This window comes from Mandrillus leucophaeus, unplaced genomic scaffold (genome assembly GCF_000951045.1).
Source record: "Mandrillus leucophaeus isolate KB7577 unplaced genomic scaffold, Mleu.le_1.0 Scaffold72, whole genome shotgun sequence".
Lineage (NCBI taxonomy): Eukaryota > Metazoa > Chordata > Mammalia > Primates > Cercopithecidae > Mandrillus > Mandrillus leucophaeus.
The window spans coordinates 2,500,806-2,522,075 of NW_012107808.1; the positions used below are offsets into that span (position 1 = coordinate 2,500,806).

At 36.0% G+C, this 21,270-nt stretch overlaps 1 protein-coding gene across 1 annotated transcript in view; it reads left to right on the forward strand.

Annotated features, from left to right (window-relative positions):
- Window positions 1-21,270, forward strand: part of ROCK2 (Rho-associated, coiled-coil containing protein kinase 2) — a 167,997-nt gene that overhangs the window by 50,876 nt on the left and 95,851 nt on the right. Inside the window, exons 2-3 of the mRNA XM_011965282.1 lie at window positions 7,902-7,983; window positions 8,999-9,099. Of these exons, the coding sequence (XP_011820672.1) occupies window positions 9,034-9,099 (66 nt within the window). The 5' untranslated portion in view covers window positions 7,902-7,983; window positions 8,999-9,033. The remainder of the gene's footprint in view (window positions 1-7,901; window positions 7,984-8,998; window positions 9,100-21,270) is intronic.

Consider the following 21,270-nt stretch of genomic DNA (forward strand, 5'->3'; position numbering starts at 1 on the left):
GCCACCGTGCCAGGCCTTCTCTTAAGATAGTCTGGTCTTCCCTGGAGTGTCTGTAATGGAGCACTATATAAACAGATCCTGCCACCAGTGTATTTAGAGTACTGCTGCTGAACGATATTATGAATATCAAAATATTGAAGCCATATAATTATTCTGTGTACCATGAGCACCAAATAGGAAAATTAATAAAACATAAAACCAGCAGGCCTTTTGGGGGTATTTTTCTTGTATGTATGTGTTATATCCTGGATGAGATTTTTTTTTTTTTTGCCCTAAAGTCTATGTATGATATTTAACTGTACAAGTTACAAATATGGAAAATACTTTTTAAAAAGTCTAACTTGCCTACAACCAGAATAACAACTCTAATTTTATCTGGCCAGTAGTTTCTCAGTTGAATACCAGTATTAAATTAAGAATAGGATTCAGACCGATGATGCATTACTTTTTCTAATATTTTATAATAGAGAGGTGTTTAAATTGCCTGTTTTCTGTTTTATAGGGAGTTTCAGGTAACACTGTATGTAATTTTTGAGGAGAAAAACCTTTTTTAATAGAAGAAGAGATAAAATTGTTGACTTATAAACCATAAGAAATCTGGTAATACAGGCTGGGCACAGTGGCTCACACCTGTAACCCTAGCACTTTGGGAGGCCGAGTCTGGTGGATCACCTGAGTTCAGGAGTTCGAAACCAACCTGGGCAGCATGATGAAACCCCGTCTCTACTAAAAATACAAAAAAAAGTAGCTGGGCATAATGGTGTGCGCCTGTAGTCCCAGCTCCTCTGGAGGCTGAGGCACAAGAATCACTTGAGGTAGAGGAGGAGGTGGAGGTGGAGGTTGCGGTGAGCTGACATCATGCCACTGCACTCCAGCCTGGGCAACAGCAAGGCTCCATCTCAAAAAAAAAATAGTGATATAAGTATAATTTGATCTTAATTTTATTCATGTGTTTCTAAACAATGTATTACCTTATGTATTACATAAATAAAATAATAAAACAATGTATTACATTATGAATGTAATTTGATTCATATCTTACCGTCAATATTTTAGAAGAAAAAAAATTAGAATTTAATTTTAAAAATACTAGTAATTGCTGAAAGCAGCATTGGGCCCAATACCAACCCTACTGTTTCTTAGCTGTGCCGTTCTGGGAAATGGTTTAAGTTCTCCAAGCCAAATTTCCTCAACTAAAAAATATGGTGATATTAAGACCATATAATTAACACCATATAATTCCACCATATAATTAATACCATTATAATTCCACAGTCTGCTAGGAAAATTAAATAAGGAGATGTTATACAAAGTGTTTGGCATCATGTCTATCCAAGTACTCTGCAAATAGCAGCTGCTTTATTATCAGCGCAGCAGCAGTATCACCATTAGAACAATTACCAACTTTACATTTAATTCTAAAACTTTGATCAAATCAATAATGTTATTTTTTGCACATACTTTCTTCTTTTTTTTTTTTTTTTTAAATATGGGAGTCTCACTCTGTCACCCAGGCCAGATGCAGTGGTGCGATCTTGGCTCACTGCAAGCTCCACCTCCCGGGTTCACGCCATGCTCCTGCCTCAGCCTTCCAAGTAGCTGGGACTGCAGGTGCCTGCCACCACACCTGACTAATTTTTTGTGTTTTTAATAGAGACGGAGTTTCACCGTGTTAGCCAGGATGGTCTGGATCTCCTCACCTCTTGATCCACCCGCCTCAGCCTCCCAAAGTGCTGGGATTACAGGTGTGAGCCATCGTGCCCGGCCCGCACATTCTTTTAAAATCAAAATATGCTATCGTTAATGCCTCTCTCATTCTAAAGGTTCATTCTCTTTTTAGGACCAGGGCTGAGGTTAGAGTGAAGCCATTCAGGCACTTGGAACAAAATTTAAGGGAGAACCCTAAAAAACCACAGTAATCAAGATATTTTAATGTAGTATTTTAAAAATTAATGCAAAGACATTATGAACAGAATATCAAACTCAAAATTTTGAAGAAAGGCAAAATCAGGAAGAGTACTCTGCCAAGCCATATTGGCATGTGAGGCAAAAAGGAAAAAATTAATAATACTGGTCCTGTCTTGCCATGCTGAGCCATGTTGGAGCCTCAGGCTCAAGGAAAAGTCATAAAAACATTCTTATTGCTCCTGCCTTTGCCCTAGGAAAGTGTCTTTCCTTATGCCAGGCCTTGCTTTAACTATTTAAATAGCCAATTTTTAAAGAACTGCTTACCATAGTGATTTTATAGGCGATGAGCTCTTTTATACAAATGAGTGCCCTAAAAATTAGGTGAAATTACTTGTGTAGAGTCACACAATTTTATCTTTTCCTGTATTGTAGTTTCTCTCCTCAAAGTTACTGCTAACCTCTGAGTTGCTAAATTCTCAGTCCTCAATTAAGTTACCACTAAATGGCAGAACCGTGATGGTATAACCCAGGTTTCTTAACTTCTAGATTTCCTTTACTTTATTATCTCTTTATAAAACATATCTGTGTATTTGTTGGCTCATTACCCTGAGACTGGGTAATTTATAAAGAAAAGAGGTTTAATTGACTCACAGTTCACTAGGCTGTACAGGAAGCATGACTGGAGAGGCCTCAGGAAACTTATGACAGAAAGCAAAGGGAAGCAGGCATAGAGGGAGAAGGGGGAGGTGCTACACACTTTTAAACCGGATCTCATGAGTACTCCCTCACTATCATGAAAACAGGGAAAAGTCTGCCCCTGTGATCCAATCACCTCCCACCAAGCCCCTCCTCCAACACTGGGGATTACAATTTGACATGAGATTTGGGCAGGGACACAAAAATCCAAACCATATCAACTATTTTAGTTACGTATTTGTGTTTGGAGTTGAAATAGCAAACAGAGGAAATGCGTTACAAATTCATTTAAATAACATTTCCTGGTCACTAATCTGTACAGCAGATACACAGAAACATGCTTCCTATGCTCTGTAACCAACTGTTTCTTTGGTTGTCTTGACTTTAAAACATGTTTGTTCTTTAGTATTCTTTTAGAGGAATAACTTTACTAGCTTATTAAGTTTATTATCTTATTAACTTTAAGTTCAATATTGTTTATAAGAGCATCATAAAATTTTAATTCTGTTACATATAAGCTATTTTGGCTTGGGCACATTGTTTAACCTGTTTAAGCTTCAGTTTCTGTGCCTACTAATGTAGATATGACACTAGTATTAACTTATATGCTGTGAGGAATAAAATGTTAAGTGCATGTATAGCGCTTTGCACAATGCATGGTGCAAAGTAATTAAGAAAGGTCCCTTGGTTAATACAACTGTATTAACCTGTATAAAGTTTTTGGTAAGTAGGCTGTAAAGAATAAGATACATAATTTATGGTCATGCTGAATGCTAGGTATTATTTACAGTCTATGAATGTGGAGTTTTTTTTTTTAATACAGTATTTAAAATAGTAGTACTAAGAAAGTGGTGAACAGTGATTTGGAAGTAGTAAACTTGTAATCCAAATAGCCCTTAGAAAAGTTACTGCTAACCTCTGAGTTGCTAAATTCACAGTCCTCAATTAGGTTGACTTACCAGTCAGATTAACTATCATTAGTCTTATTATTTGTCTATCATTCTCTCCTTCCTGCACTCTTCATCTGGCTTCTGAGATGCCATGATGGTCTTGATTTCCCTCCTCAAAAAAATGGTTGTTCCTTTCTAGTCCCCTCTTCTCCCTTGTCTCTTAATATTGATGTATCCCAGGACTCTGTCCTTGATTCTTTCTGTTTATCTATAATCACTCCTCTGGTGATCTTATCCAGTTTTATAGCTTTAAATACTACGCATGTGCTCACAACTCATAAATGTATAAAATTTTCAGCTAAAGGATAATTTGTGCCTCATTTAGCAATTGGAATTCCTAAGAGGGTATCTCCATCATTTTGCTTATCAATTTAGACTTTCCAGGTTGGTGAAGTATTTCCAATCTCTTTTTATTTTTATTTTTTGAAGCATTTTGTTTGGATATTTAACAACATTTAGTTTTTTTTTTGAGATGGGGTCTTGCTCTGTCGCTTAGGCTGGAGTGCAGTGGCGCGATCTCTGCTCACTGCAACCTCCGCCCCCTGGGTTCAAGCGATTCACCTGCCTCAGCCTCTTGAGTAGCTGGGATCTCAGACTTGTGCCACCATGCCTGGCTAATTTTTGTATTTTTGTTAGAGACAGGATTTCACTATGTTAGCCAGGATAGTCTCGAACTCCTGGCCTCAGGTGATCTGCCCACCTTGGCCTCCCAAAGTGCTGGGATTACAGGCGTGAGCCACTGCACCTGGCCAACAACAAGCTACTAAGAAGCAGTGTATAGTAAAAGTGAAATCAAGTTCAATGTTTCATTTCTTGACAATTGAAGTATAAAAGGACTCTGTGTTCAGGAAAAGTTAGAAAAATAGACCATTTTATGTATATATATATTCCCCCGTCCCCCATAATAATTATAGTAGGGGAAACTGGGTGTTGACTTATACATTTTTTTTTTTCCAAAAATATGGTAGGATAACACATTTTTCTCCCTGCCCTTCCCTCATGCTTTTTGCATATAGACAACCTAAGTTAGTTTTTGCATTGGAGCTAATTCACATTTCTCAACTGGTAACCTTAGAGATGTAACTGGGCTACCTGTGGGCATAGTCCAAGGCTTGATTGAAAGCTGTGTCTGACCTCTCTGGTTATGCAGATTCATATGAAACTTGGGCAGTAAGATGTTGTTTTTCCCTCCAGTGTCTTATTTTAGGAGCGGGGATTTTCACCCCGGGTACTGGTTTTCTAGTAATCAGTCTGGTTTTAATTCCTCTCCTCATTTAGGCCCTTTTAATTATCAGTCACTGATCTTGCTGCTTTCTGATCTGAAATCCAATAGACCTCTGTGACTTTTAGGTCATACCCATTGCTTGGCATTTTTCTTTCTGGTCTTTGAATATTTTGTTATTGGTGGTAGTGTTTTGTTTAGTCTCAGTGGGGCTATCATTTTCAAATGTTCTCTGTCATTTCTATACAGTTGGAAACAGGCAGATAGTTTTCTTCATTGCTGTAAAATTTTGGTTGTAGTCTTTTCCTGAATTTATTTGTATTTCTTTTTAACATTTCTTTATCTCAGTTTTAAAAAATCGTTATCTTTATCTTAGTATACTGAGATTCTTTATCTCAGTATCATTTTTTAAAAAATGAGATGGGGTCTTGCTATGTTGCCCAGGCTGCTCTTGAACTCCTGGGCTCAAGCAGTCCTCCCACTTCAGCCTCTCGAGTAGCTGGGATTACAGGGGTATGCAACTGTGTCTGGTTTAGTGTCACTTAAAGAAAATAATCACAGTTGAAATCACTGACACTTAAAAAAAAAAACTTACGAAGGTTTATTTGAAACTGCACAACAAGAAAGTTCACAGACATAGGCTTTCAATCAAGTCCTGAGCTAACTCAGGTTGCCCAGTGATTGGATCTCAGTATTAATTTCATATACATAAAACACTAGTATCTGAAAACAATTCAAAATTTTTTTCTTAAAAGGTGATACTAAATAGAATAAATTTTGATTGTAAAAATTATAAAGGCCTCAAGTAAGAATGTAAGCTTATAAATGTATATATTATCAACCTACATTAAAGTATCATAGTATCATTAAAAATTGGTGCTACATAAAAATAAATTAATAGTGCCTAATAGTGATAGTGTTTGGTCTTTTAAAAATGGTTTTAAAAACAAGATGGTTGAGTTGAGCAAATATGTTCAAAATGCTGAAAAAGCTCTCTGACTCTACACTACTGGGGAATATTATGGGAAAATATTTATAAACTTTTCAGATTATTTAACCTTCACATAATCCCATCGCTTGGAGAGAACTTTTGGGGAAGATGGGGGGAAGCAAAGATTTCGTTCTTTTATTAATGTCAAGTTGTAGTGTTGCTTCAAAGAAAGGCTTCTCTTGTCTTATGTGTAAATGGAGATTTTAATGCAGAGTTCCTTTTATTTCAGTATGAAGTGTTAATATTCTATTTGTTTGAAAAGTCTCTAAGGAAGATTTACTGTTGCAATAGAAGCTTTTGCCTTGTCAATTTAAATTTTTCTTCCCGTCGAGGTAAATGGAGGCATGGAAGAATGCTTTCCAAATGAATATACTTTTCTTTGATTTGAAATTGTAATACAGAGTATAATTCTAGATACATCTAAAATATAAATGATTCAGATTTTACATTTTTAACTTATTGAAATATCAAAATTATACTAATAAAGATACATTGGTTTGGTACTTAAAATAGCTTAATATGCTCAAGTGTTAGAATCCTTGAAAAGTAGTCCAGCTGTTTTGGAGGAGTGTGTGTGTGTGTGTGTGTGTGTGTGTGTGTGGTTTGTGTGTATGTGTGTGGGAGGGTATGTCTCAATGTGTGAATTTAACAATCCCAGCTTACCTGGAAGTTGGATTTTTAAAAATGTATTTTTTTCTTTTAGTTGAAGAGAATCAAGATTGGCTTTGTGTCTGTATTAGATAACAGTGGGATGTAAATCGTTTTGTTATTAAAAATGTTAATAGTTTACTCTTAACACCTTTGTCCCTTTCTGTTACTAAATAATATTTTCATAAAGTGTTAACAGTTTTTAGTGAATGAAAATTAAAAATATGAACTATAACCGAGTGGTAAGCATAGTATATACAGTTATTCTAGAATTAGTAGATTACCTTTCTAAAGAAAAAACTTTTTTCAGAGACAAGGTCTCACTATGTTGTCCATATTGGTCTCAAACTCCTGGGCTCAAATGATCCTCCCGCCTCAGCCTCCCGAGTAGCTGGGATTACAGGTGTGTGCTGCCACACCCACCTGGATTACCTTTCTAAATTTTGTGTGTAATTTTCCCTGTATTTTCCACCTATCCAAGTCCCCTAAAAGTTTATTTTTATTGTTGTTTCGTTTTCTGCAATCCTCTAGCTTCCCTGTTTACCCTCCCAGGCTCCCATTGTTTCTTTTAGCAGCGTGTCAGTCTGATCATTGAGACTAGAAGGATGAGTTAAATCTATTGGACCGCCTAAGATTTAGGTTGTATGCTGCTGCTGTCATTTCCTAACAGCGTGACCCTGAGGAAATCAATGTAATGTAATTTCTCTGTGCCTTAATTTGTTTCTTCATCTTTAAATTGAGGATGTTTCCTCTACCTTCCACAGAGTTACTTGGCGTTGAGACAATGTATGTAATAGTGTTTTAGAAATGCTGCTACCTTCACAAGCATTTCCATTGAGTAATTTGAGACTTAGTTACTTTCTGGTGAGTTTTTTCACCTCCACCATTATATGTATATAGTTTTTTTTTCTGTTTTTATTATAAATTTAATGCATGTTCATTGTAGAAAATATGGGAAATACAGAAACGTAAAGAAAAAATAGAAATCCAGACAATGCATCATCCTTTTGTTGTTGTTTTTGGAGGAAATTTAGTTTTGAGACTGAACTCCCAGAGGGTAAGGATGGTGTCATTTATTTTTGGATTTTATCTTCTTAATCTGCACTAGGCACAACATTAATGCAGGTTTAGTAAGAGGGAACTTAGTGTAGCTGTATTTCTTAAAGTCAAAACCTGATGAAATTTGGCCATTTGAAGAGAGAAAAGGAGACATCTGACTAGCAAAAATAATAATAGATACATGTTTTGAAATGATATTTTTCTGTTGGCTGAAAGAACACAGGAAAACATGATAGGGTCAGTCCTAATATTCTCTGACAGAGATTCGGAAACCGGTTAAAGCCGTTGGATATGGAACTAATGGACACTGTCATATCAAAGTGGGTTGGCATTTTTCTGGTGAAAATGACATAAAATTAGAAGACTTTTTTTAATGAATGCTTGGAAATTGTGAAAACTATATTTTCCTCTTTTTATTTCTTAACAGGATGGCTTAAATTCCTTGGTCCTTGATTTAGATTTTCCTGCTTTGAGAAAAAACAAGAACATAGATAATTTCTTAAATAGATGTAAGTATGTTTAAACTTCATATTTGATCTTATAACTGTACTTTTGATAAGAGATTGGTTATTAGCCTGTAAATTTATTGATTTAATCAACTTATTTATTAAACTTAAGTCTTGCTTACCATTTGATTTATTCAAAAATTGTTACTTTTATTTTTAAAGCAATTGCAGAACCAAATTACAATATGCAAAGCAGATAAAGTTCTAAATTTTGAAATACATTATTAAGACTAGCTATTTTAGGACAGGCTATTTATAGCAGTTCAAAGAGAAGTTTTAAATTAATATTTACAATTCCAAGACTTAATATTACCCAGAGAATTAATAAGCTTTATGCTTCTGTAATTGCGGACATTTCAGACTAGTTAATAATAAATAATGTGATAACTATTATTACCATATGTGTTTGGTAACCCTTAATATTTGCCAGTATTACTGTTGCAATGCAGAAGTAAATGAAGTTGAATTCCAAGAATAAGAAATTCTCAAAACAATTAATATATACTTTGTATCATCACAGTAAGCTCTTTACTTTGAAATTGGCAGAGACTGAGGTATTTTCCCAATTAAACAATCTTATCTGTAGTTACTATATATACAGTATGATTACCACTTTTCAGAGAAGTAGGCCATCAAAATTCATTACTAAGATTAGCCTTGCAAGTAATTTCATGGCAACTTTCTGCCATGATTCAGAGTGCACACCAGGATTGCTTGGGTCATCACTGTGTCAGCTATCATCTAACTTGCTAAGCAACAGTATCAGAAACAGAATAGCCGTAACTGCTACTGTTTGGCAGTCAGTGGTGTTCCTTTATATGTGTTAATAAACCATAGAGAGTTTTGGTTCTTTAAAGTTAACGTATATCTTAGATTTTTAACTAACAGCCTTTAAAAACTGGCAAGTTTAGCTAAAAACTGTCTTTTCTTGAAACAAAAATATATTTATAAATATGTTGATTATTTTAAAATATTTATAAATATGATTGATATAAGTATGGTGATCTTTTTATGGTAGATGAGAAAATTGTGAAAAAAATCAGAGGTCTACAGATGAAGGCAGAAGACTATGATGTTGTAAAAGTTATTGGAAGAGGTGCTTTTGGTGAAGTGCAGTTGGTAAGAAAGTATTTGTTTTGTTCTTATTGTTCTTTATGACATCATGGTTTTGTGATGCATTATCAATAGCAGCTGAGTAGATCTAATTTCTATGCCCACCCATGCCAGAAGGTGGCTTCATGATCTTGGTCAGTGTCCTCATCTATAAAAGGAAGCCTTTGTTGTCTACTCTGGGTCTCTTCCAGCTCTGAAACACAATGTAGAAAATAAGGCCAATATAGCTTCACATGTGATCTGCCTAGCAGTTAATATTCCACCAGAACTGTTGTATTTTTATTTAGAATGTTCAGATTAAAAACATCTGCTTAAGGAACTGAGATTTATTTAGATAGATAAGAAACCCAACAGATAAATTTTAATAACTGAAATTAAATCTGAAATTTATTTTCGCAGGCCAAAGTGGTACCAATTGCAAATATTATGAATGTTGACAGTAACCATTACCTTTATACTATTAGCTTAGGAACTCTTCCTAATCTCGTATTCCTGTTTTCATCACCTGAGTATTTGAAACTCCTCTGTTATTGTCCTTATAGTTAAATTAGAGTCAAATTCTCTTCTTCACGCTGCAGCAATTACCCCTCTTGATGGAGCACTGAGAAAAGTAGTGATCATTATAAGCCAGCATGGATTTTGTTAAGAACAAGTCATGATAGACCTTTTTTTTTTCTTTCATTGCTTCTTTCTTTGTTTTTTTTTTGTTTGTTTTTGTTCTTTTTTGAGACAGGGTCTTGCTTTGTCACTGAGGCTGGAGTGCAGTGGCACAATCTTGGCCCACTGCAGCCTTGACTTCTCGAGCTCAAGCAGTCTTCCTACCTCAGCCCTCCAAGTAGCTGGGACTACAGGCGTGTGCCACCACACCCGGCTCATTTTTTGTATTTTTTGTAGAGATGGGGTTTCACCATGTTGCTGAGGCTGATCTTGAATTTCTGTACTCAAGGGATCTACCTGCTTGGCCTCCCAGAGTGCAGGGAGTACAAGCATGAGACACCTCACTGGGCCTTTCTTTGATAGGCTTATTGGACTTGTAGATCAGGGTAGTGCAATTTATGTAATACATATCCATAAGAAGAATATTATTCTTTTGGAGAAGTCTGACACTTGAGGATAATATGATGAAATAGCACAGTAATAATTGTATGGGTAGGCAAGCTTTATAACTAATATACTAGTTTTATTCTAAGGAGGCTGGTGAAAGCATGGATGGTACATGGGACAGAGACCTCCAAGAAAGGTTTCAGGGTCCTTCTTCTCCTATTAAACATTTTTTTCTTTTTGACACGGAGTTTCACTCTTGTTGCCCAGGCTGGAGTGCAATGGCGTGATCTTGGCTCACCGCAGCCTCCTCCTCCCAGGTTCAAGCAATTCTCCTGCCTCAGCCTTCCGAGTAGTTGGGATTACAGGCATGCATCACCACGCCTGGCTAATTTTGTATTTTCAGTAGAAACGGGGTTTCTCCATGTTGGTCAGGCTGGTCTTGAACTCCTGACCTCAGGTGATCCGCCCACCTCAGTCTCCCAAAATGCTGGGATTACAGGCGTGAGCGACCGCACCCGGCCTCGTATTAAACATTTTAATGACTTGTATGGGAGCAATGGTGGCATGTTGAATACTTTTGCAAATGAGTTAAACCTGAAGTATAATGAGGATGATTTTAGGTGATGAGCCAAAATCCAGAAATCATCAATGGGAAAGATCATTGGCCAGATAGAAGTGAAATTGAACCAGAATATAGTACTTGAATGTGAAGAACACAGGAAATAGTTGCTTAACAGTACTGTCTGAATTAACCATTTTCCTTGAATTGTAACCAGGCAAGAGTAATTAGTGATCAGATGACCTAAAGTAGTAAAGAAATTTGGGACTGCTTTAATATAATTTCTAAATTGATAAAAATTGATGGAGCATACTTGTAATATTTTATTTGTTCTAGATGCCCTGTTGCCCTGTTTTTTTTTTTCTTTTTTTAAAAAAAGACTTTAGTTTTTTTAAGAGCAGTTTTAGATTCATAGTAACATAGAGAGGGAAGGTATAGAGATGTCCCATATACCCCTTGCCCCAGCGTGTGCATAGGCACTTCCATTGTCAGCATCCCTCATTAGAGTACATTTGTTACAACTGATGCTTACATTGACATATCATAATCACCCATTGTCATAGTTTACATTAGGGCTTGCTCATGATGGTGTACATCCTGTAGGTTTGGCCAAGTGTACAATGGTATATGCCCATCATTATACTATGATAAATAGTATTTTCATTGCCCCAAAAATCCTCTGTGCTGTGCCTATTCATCTCCCAGCCCCAAGTCTCTGGTAGTCACTCTTTTTACTGTTTTCATAGTTTTGCCTTTTGCAGAATGTCATGTAATTGGAATCATACATGCAACCTTTTCAGATTGTCATCTTTCACTGAGTAATATGCATTTAAGATTTCTCCATGTCTTGTCGTGATCCTTTAGATTATTAGTTTTTACTAAACAATATTCTGTTGTCTGGCTGTACCAAAGTTTATCCATTCACATACTGAAGGACATCCTGGTTGCCTCCAGGTTTTGGCAGTTATGAGTAAAGCATTATAAACATCCATATGCAGGTTTTTGTGTAGACATAGATTTTCAATTCATTTGGTTAAATACTAAGGATCTTGATTGCTGGATCATAGGATAAGAGGGTATTTGGTTTTCTAAAAAACTGCCAAACTGTCTTCTTAAGTGGTTGTACCAGTTCGCATTCCTACCAGCAATGAATGAGGATTCTTCTTGCTTCACATCCTCCCTGGCGTTTGGTGTTGTCAGTGTTATAACTGAGAAAAAACAGGTGTTTTGGTTATTTGATTAGGTGTTTAATGGTATCTCCTTATTTATTTGACTTTTCCCTGATGACATATGGTGTGGAACATCTTTTCATATACTTATTTGCCATCTGTATATCTTCTTTTTTTCTTTTTTCTTTTTTTTTTTTTTTTTGAGACGGAGTCTCTGTCGCCAGGCTGGAGTGCAGTGACGCTATCTAGGCTTACTGCAACCTCTGCCTCCTGAGTTCAAGCGATTCTTCCTGCCTCAGCCTCCCAAGTAGCTGGGATTACAGACGCCTGCCACTATACCCAGCTATTTTTTATATTTTTGTAGAGATGGAGTTTTGCCATGCAGGCCAGGCTGGTCTCATACTCCTGACCTCAGGCGATCCGCCCACCTCGGCCTCCTAAAGTGCTGGGATTATAGGCGTGAGCCACCAGGCCTGGCCTGTATATCTTCTTTGATGAAATGTCTGTTCAGGTCTTTGGCGCATTTTTTGATTGGGGTTTTTTTTTTATTATTGAGTTTTGAGAGTTCTTTGTATAACAAATTCTTTTGGATAATAGACCTTTATCAGATGTGTCTTTTTCAAATATTTCCCCCCAGTCTTTGGTTTTTCTTCCATCCTCTTGACATTGTCTTTTGAGTAGTAGAAAATTTGAATTTTAGTGAAGTTCAGATTATCAGTTATTTCCTGGGTTATGTCTTTGGTGCTATATATAAAGAGCCATTGCTCTAATCAAGATAATTTAGGTTTTCTCCTATGCTGTCCTCTAGAAGATATAAGGTCTGGTGTTGATTCTTTTTTTTTTTTTTTTTGCATGTAGGTGTTCAGTTATTCCAGCAACATTTGTTCAATCCATTGTATTGCCTCTGCTCCTTTGTCAAAGATCGGTTGACTATATTTATGTGGGTCTATTTCTGGGCTCTCTGTTCTGTTTCATTGATCTATTTGTCTTTTCTTTTACCAATATCACATTGTCTTGATTACTGTAGCTTTATAGTAAGTCTAGACATTGGATAGTGTCATTCCTCCCATTTTGTTCTTCCTTATTTATTTTTAATTATTATTTTTTGAGGCAGCATCTTCCTCTGTTGCGCAGGCTGGACTGCAGGGGTATGATCCTGGCTCACTGCAACCTCTGCTTCCTGGGCCCAGGTGATCCTGCCGCCCCAGCCTCCTGAGTAACTCGGACTACAAGTGTATGCCACCATTCCTGGCTAATTTTTGTACTTTTAGTAAAGATGTGGTTTTGCTGTGTTGCCCTGGCTGGTCTCAAACTCCTGGGCTCAAGTGATCTGCCTACCTTGGCTTCCCAAAGTGTTGGGATTACAGGTGTGAGCCACTGCACCTGACTGTTCTTCTTTAATGTTTTGTTGGCTATTCTGGGTCTTTTGCTTCTCCATATAAACTTTAGAATCAGTTTGTCAATATCCACGAAATAATTTTCTGGGATTTTTTTTGTGATTGGATTGAAAATATGTATTTGAAGAACTGATATCTTGACAACATTGAGTCTTCGTATCCAAGAACATGGACTATCTCTCCATTTGCTTAGTTCTTTAATTTCTGTCATCAGAGTTTTGTAGTTTTCCTCCTATAGATCTTATACATATGTAGTTAGATTTATGCCTATTTTATTTTTCTAGGTGCTTTAATGTAAATGGCATTGTGTTTTTAATTTCAAATTCCACTTTTTCATTGCTCATATACAGGAATTTAATTTCATACACATTGCTCATATACAGAATTTATTTTCAAATTCCACTTTTTCATTGCTCATCTACAGGAAAGCAATGAACTTTTGTGTATTAACCTTTTATCTTGCAACTTGGTATAATGACTTGTTCCAGGAAATTTTCGAATCCTCTACATAAATGATCACATGGATCCTTCCCAATCTGTATACGCTTTACTTCCTTTTCCTGTGTTATTGCATTACCTCGGACTTTCAGTACAATAATGGAAAGGATTGGTGAGAGGAAATGTCCTTGCTTTTGTTCTTGATCTTAATGGGAAAGCTAGTGTCTTACCAGTAAATATGAAGTGAGCTGTAGATTTTTTATAGATACTCGAGTTGAAGTTCCTCTATTCTTCATGTACTGAGGGTTTTTTTTTTTTAAATCATGAGTGGGTGTTGGATTTGTCAGATACTTTTTCTGCATCTATCATATGATCATCTATTTTTCTTTTTTAGCTTGATGGTGTGATAGATTACAATAATTGATTTTGAAATGTTGAACCAGTCTTGTATATCTGTAATAAATCCCACTTGGTTGTGGCGTATAATTCTTTTACACCACATAATACATTGTTGGATTTGATTTGCTAATATTTCGTTGAGGATTCTTGCATCTGTGTTCATTAGAGATATTGATTTGTAGTTTTCTTGTAATATCTTTGTCAAGTTTTTTGCTGGCCTTGTAGAATGATTCTGGAAATATTCCCTCTACATCTATTGCCTAAAATACATTATAGATAATTTCTTCCTTTAGTAGTTGGTACTTTTCACCATTGAATCCATCTGGACCTCATGCTTTCTATTTTGGAAGGTTAATAACTATTGATTTAATTTATTTAATAACAGTAAGTCCGTTTCTTCTTGTATGAGTTTGGGCATATTATGTCTTTGAAGGAATTGGTCCATTTCATCTAAATTATTAAATTTGTGAGCATGGAATTATCATTCATTCATTCGTTGAGACAAGTTCTTGCTCTGTGGCCCAGGCTGGAGTGCAGTGGTGCAATCTCAGCTCACTGCAACCTCTGCCTCCCGGGCTCAAGTGATCCTCCCACCCCAGCCTCCTAGTAGCTGAGACTACAGGTGTGCACCACTATGAATGGCTAAATTTTTTTTTTTTTTTTTTTTCCTGTAGAAATGGGGTTTCACCGCGTTGCCCAGGCTGGTCTAGAACTCCTGAACTCAGGTGATCCGCCCGCCTTGGCCTCCCAGAGTGCTGGGATTTCAGGTGTGAGTCACTGCACCCGGACCCTTATTATTCTTATTAATGTCTGTGGAATCCTTAGTGGTTTTCCCTCCTTCATTTCTGATATTAGCAGTTTTTATTCTCTCTCTTTCTTCTAGCCAACGTGGCTAGAGGCTTATCAATCTTACTGGTCTTTTCAAAGAACCAGCTTTTAGTTTCATTGGTTTTTCTGTATTTCTTGTTTTCTGTTTCCTTGGTTTCTGCTCCAATTTTTATTATTTATTTTCTTTTGCTTACTTGGAATTTAATTTGTTTCTTCTGTTTCTAGTTTCCTAAGTTGGAAACTCAGATTATTGATTTTAGATATATGCATTAAGCACTGCTTTCACTGTATCCCACCAATTTTGAAAAGTTTTGTTTTTATTTTCATTTACTTCAAAATATATTTTAATTTCTCATGAGATTTCTTCTTTGACCCAAGAGTTATTTAGAAATATGTTGTTTAATCTCGACATGTTTTGGAATTTTCTAGTTATCTTTCTGTTATTGATTTCTGGTTTCAATTCATAGTGATCTGAGAGTAGACACAGTATGATTTCTATTTGAAGTTTGTTACAGTGTGATTCAGGGCCCAGAATGTGATTTATCTTGGTGAACTTCCATGACAGTTTGAGAAAAATGTGTATTCTGCTGTTGTTAGATGAAGTAGTCTGTAGATGTCAGTTATATCCACTTGGTTGATGGTATTGTTGAGTTCAACTATATTCTTAACTGGTCTTCTGCCTGCTGGATCTGTCCATTTCTGATAGAGCAATGTCAAAGTCTCCAATTATGTTAGTGAATTTGCCTCTTTCTTCTAGCTGTTCTATCAGCTTTTGCCTCATGTAATTTGATACTCTGTTGATAGACACATAACACATTGATGATTGTTATGTCTTCTTGGAGAATTGATCCTTTTAATCAGTATGTAATGCCCTTTTTTATCCCTGGTAACTTTCCTTGCTTTGAAGTTTGCTCATCTGAAATTAACATAGCTACTTCTCCTTTCTTTTGGTTAGTGTTATGGTATATATTTTTTTCCATCCATCTACTTTTCATCTATATGTGTCTTTATATTTAATGTGAGTTTCTTGTAAACAAAATATGGTTGGGTCTTTTTTCTTGATTCACTCAATCTCTGTTTTTAAGTTGGTCGATTTAGACTTCTGACATTGAAAGTGATTGTTGATATAGTTGAATTAATATTACCATATTTGTTGTTGTTTTCTTTTGTTGCCTATATTCTTGTTCCTATTTTTGTCTTCCATTCTTTTTCTGTCTTTTGTGGTTTTAATTGATCATTTAATGTGATTTCATTTTCTCTCCTTTCTTACCAGATTGTTTATACTTTTTTTTTTTTTTTGCTTTTTTTAGTGTTTGTATACTTTTTTTTTTTTTGCTTTTTTTTAGTGTTTGCCCTAGAGCTTTAAATATTTATTTACATTTCTGAGAAAATTAAAAATAAAACCACCGGCCGGGCGCAGTGGCATTAACATCATTTTGAGAGGCCAAGGCAGGTGGATCACCTGAGGTCAGGAATTCGAGACCAACCTGGCCAACATGGTGAAACCCCATCTATACTAAAAATGCAAAAAATTAGCCAGGCGTGGTGGTAGGCGTCTGCAATCCCAGCTACTTCAGAGGCTGAGGTGGGAGAATCGCTTGAACCCAGGAGGCAGAGGTTGCAGTGAGCCAAGATCGCGCTATTGCAGTCCAGCCTGGGCGACAGAGTGAGACTCTGTCTTAAGAAACAAAAATAAAATGAAGCTACCATTACAATCCAGCAATTCCACTAGTAGGTATATTTCTAAAGGAAGTGAAATCAGTATTTAGTAGAGGTATCTGCATTCTCATGTTCATTGCAGCATTATTATTCATAATAGCCAAGATACGGAATCAACCTAAATGCCTCACAATGGATAAAGAAAGATAATATGGTGTGTATACACAATAGAATACTATTTAGCCTTACAAAAAAAAAGAAATCCTGTCATTTGCAACAATATAAATAATTGATTATTGGAGGATCTTATGTTAAGTGAAATTAGCCCAGGCACAGAAAGGAAAATACCACATGATCTCACTTATATGTGGAATCCAGAAATGCTGAGTTCATGGAAGTAGAGAATAGAATGGTGGTTACCAAGAGCTAGGGAGATCTTTGTCAAAGGATACAAAATTTCAGTTAGATGGAAGGAATAAGTTAGATTTATGGTACAACATAGTGACTGTAGTTAATAATGTATTTTTGAAAAATCTCTAAGAGAATAGATATTAAGTGTTCTCAACACAAAAAATTAAAAGTATGTGAGGTAATGCTTATATGTTTATTAGCTGGTTTTAGCCATTCTACAGCATATACTTACTTCAAAACAACATGTTGAACACCATGAATATATGCAGTTTTTGTCAATTAAAAAATAAAATTTTTGTGAAAGGAACCTTAAGTGCTAAATGAAGGAATCCTATCTGTAAATCATGCTCTATAATTCCATAAGACATTCTGGAAAACGACAACTTTGGAAGCAGAGAAGATTAGTGCTTGCTACCCAGAGGAAAAGAAGTCATACAAAAAAGATACTTGCACACATGTTTATAGCAGCACCGTTCACAATTGCAGAATCTTGGGACCAACTCAAATGCCCATCAGTCAACGAGTGGTTAAAGAAATTGTGGTATGTGTATATGATGTGATACTACTCAGCCATACAAAGGAATGAATTAACAGCATTCATAGTGACCTGGATGAGATTGGAGGCTATTAGTTGAAGTGAAGTAACTCAGGAATGCAAAACCAAACATCGTATGTTCTCACTGATATTTGGGAACTAAACTATGAGGACGCAAAGGCATAAGAATGATACAGTGAACTTTGGGGTCTTGGGGGAAATGATGGGAGGGGTGCGAGGGATAAAAGACTACAAATAGGGTGCAGTGTATACTGCTTGGGGGATGGGTGCACCAAAATCTCACACATCACCATCAAAGAGCTTACTCACGTAACTAAACAACACCTATACCCCAATAACCTATAACCTATGGGGAAAAAAAGATTGGTGGTTGCCAGAAGGTTGGGAAGGGGTGAATGGGTGGAGCACAGGGGATTTGTAAGGCAGTGAACCTATTCTGTCTGTTACCCTGGTGGATACATAACATTTTGTCTGCCAAGGCCATGGAATTGTATAGCACAAATAGTGAACCCTAATGTGAACTCTGGACTTAGTTAATAGCAATGTATGAATATTGCTTTACGAGTTGTAACAAATGTACTATGCCAGTGCATTCCTCTAATATGTTAATATTAGAGGAAACTGAAAAAGAGAAGGGGACAGGGAGTATATAGTAAATTTTTGTACCCTATTCGGTTTTTCTGTAAACCTAAAACTGTTCAAAAAATAAAGTCTATTAATAAAAACATGAAAAAATAAAATATACTCACAGTTTATTCAAGTCCACTTTCGAATCACAGCATACCACCTCACAGGGGGTGTAAAATACCTTATAATAACAAAATAATCCTAATTCCTTCCTCCTCTTACGTCTATCATTGCTGTTATTCATTTTGTGCATATATATATGTATACATACACACACACACCAGTACACATACAGACAAGCATACGCTACTCAATATATTGTTGCTGTTACTATTTTGAACGAATTTATTTGTTAGATCAATTAAGAAAATGAAAATAACAGTTTTTGTTTTACTTTCACTTATTTCCTCTATTTCTATTTTTGCAAGAAACATCATTAGAATTACAGGGTTTGCATTGACTCTAGGTTGTTTTGGGTAATGGTCATTTTAACAATATTAAGTCTTCCAGTCTGTTAACGGGGACTGGGTTCCATTTACTTGTGTCTTCTTTAATTCTTTTTAGCTGTGTTTTGTAGTTTTTATTATATGTCTCTTTTGATTAATTCCTAAATGTTCTTTTTGATGTTATTGTAAATGGAATTGTTTTCGTAATTTTCATTTTAGATTGTTTATTTTTAGTGTATAGAAATATAATAGACTTTTGAGTGTTGACTTCGTATGCTGCAATTTTGCCTAACTTACTTATTCTAATACATTTTTTGGGAGGTGGAAACTAGGATTTTCTATATAAAAGATCATAAATCATTTATGGACAAAGGTAGTTTTATTTATTTTTTATTATCTAATTTCTCTGGCTAGAACTTCCAGTGTTGTGTTGACTAGAAGTGACAGAAGCCTTTTTTGTTCTTTATCTTAGCGGAAAAACTTTCAGACTTTCACTATTGAGCATGATATTCACGTTGGGTGTTTCACATATGTCGTTTATTACGTTGAGGTGGTTTTCTTTTACTCCTGTTTTGTAGAGTGTTTTCTTTTTGAAAATAATGAAAGAGTGTTAAGGCCGGGCACGGTGGCTCACGCCTATAATCCCAGCACTTTGGGAGGCTGAGGTGGGAGGATCACCTGGGGTCAGGAGTTTGTGACCAGCCGTGTCAAGGTGGTGAAACCCCGTCTCTTCTAAAAATACAAAAATTAGCCGGGCGTGGTAGCAGGCGCCTGTAATCCCAGCTACTAGGGAGGTTGAGGCAGGAGAATCGCTTGAATCCAGGAGGTGAAGGTTGCAGTGAGCTGAGATTGCACCACTGTACTCCACCCTAGGTGACAGAGCAAGACTCTGTCTCAAAAAAGAAAAAGAGTGTTGAATTTTGTGAAATGTGTTTTCTCCCTCAATTAAAATGATTATGTGTTGCTTCCCTTTATTCTGTTAATGTGGTTTAATACAGTGATTGATTTTCACATTTTTACCATCCTTGGATTCTAGGAATAAATCACACTTGGTCATGATGTGCAAACCTTTTAATATACTGCTGATTTCAGTTTGCTAGTAATTTGTTGAGAATCTATTAATTTTCAGAAATGAAACTGGTTGGTAGTTTTGTTTTCTTGTACCGTCAGCTGCCCTTACCTGTAGTTTTGCTTTCAAAGTTTCAGTTGCCTGCAGTCAACCAAGGTCTGAAAATATTGTATACAATAAGGTATTTTGAAAGAGAGACCATATTCATATAGCTTCTATTAAAGTTTGTTGTTATAATTGTTCTTATTCTTTTTTTTTTTTTTTTTAAGATGAAGTCTCGCTGTTGTCCCCCAGGCTGGAGTGCGGTGGCGCGATCTCAGTTCGCTGCAACCTCCGCCTCCTGGGTTCAAGCGATTCTCCTGCCTCAACCTCCCGAGTAGCTGGGATTACAGACGCCTGCCACCATGCCCGGCTAATTTTTGTAATTTTAGTAGAGATGGGGTTTCACCATGTTGGCCAGGCTGGTCTTAAACTGACCTCAGGGGATCTGCCCACCTCAGCCTCCCAAAGTGCTGGAATTACAGACGTGAGCCACCGCTCCTGGCCTGTTCTTATGATTCTTTATTTTTACTGTGCTTAGTTTATAAATTGAACTTTATAATAGATATGTATGTATAGGAAAAAGCAATATATGTAGGATTCAGTACTCTCCATGGTTTCAGATAATCACTGGGGTCTTGGAATGTATTTCCTGAGGATAAGAGGGGACTACTGTGATGTCTTTATCTGTCCTTGGTATCAGGGTAATGCTGACCTCATAGAATGAGTTAGGAGGTGTTCCTTCCTCTTTAGTTTTCTGGAGAAGTATGAGAATGATTGATGTTATTGAAATATTTGATAGAACTCACCAGTGAAGCCATTAGGTAAAGAGCTTTTCTATGTCAGGAAAGTTTTGGTTACTGAATCAATCTCTTTACTAATTGTAGGTCTAATTATATTTTCTGGTTTTTTGTTTGAGTTAGTCTTGGTAGATATTGTGTTTCTGGGAATTTGTCTGTTTTATCTAGGTTATTCTATTTGTTGACGTAAAATTGGTCAGAGTACTCTCTTAATCATTTTCATTTTCGTAAAGTGGATAGTAGTGTCCCCACTTTTATTTCTGATTTTAATAATTTGAGTATTCTCTGTTTTTTTTGTTAGTTCATCTAGCCAGAGGTGTGTGACTCTTTTGGGTTGTTTCAAATAACCAACTTTTGGTTTCATTGATTTTTGTTTTTCTTTCTTTTTGTGTGTGTGTGTGTGTTTTTGTGTTCTCTATTTTATCTTTGCTCTAATCTTTATTATTTCCTTGCTTCTGGTGGCTTTGGGTTTAGTTTGTTTTTCTCTTTCTAGTTTCTTAAATTGTAAAGTTTAGTTGTTAATTTCAGGTCATTCTTGGTTTTTTAATGTAAGCATTTATAGCTATAAATTTCTCCCGTATACTACTTTTACTGTATTCCGTAAGTTTTTTGTTGTGTTGTTTTCATTTGTCTCTGGAATATTTTCTGATGTCTTATTTGTTCGTTGGTTATTTGTGTGTTGTTTAATTTCCATGTTTTTGTGGATTTTCTCATTTTAGTTCTTTTATCAATTTCT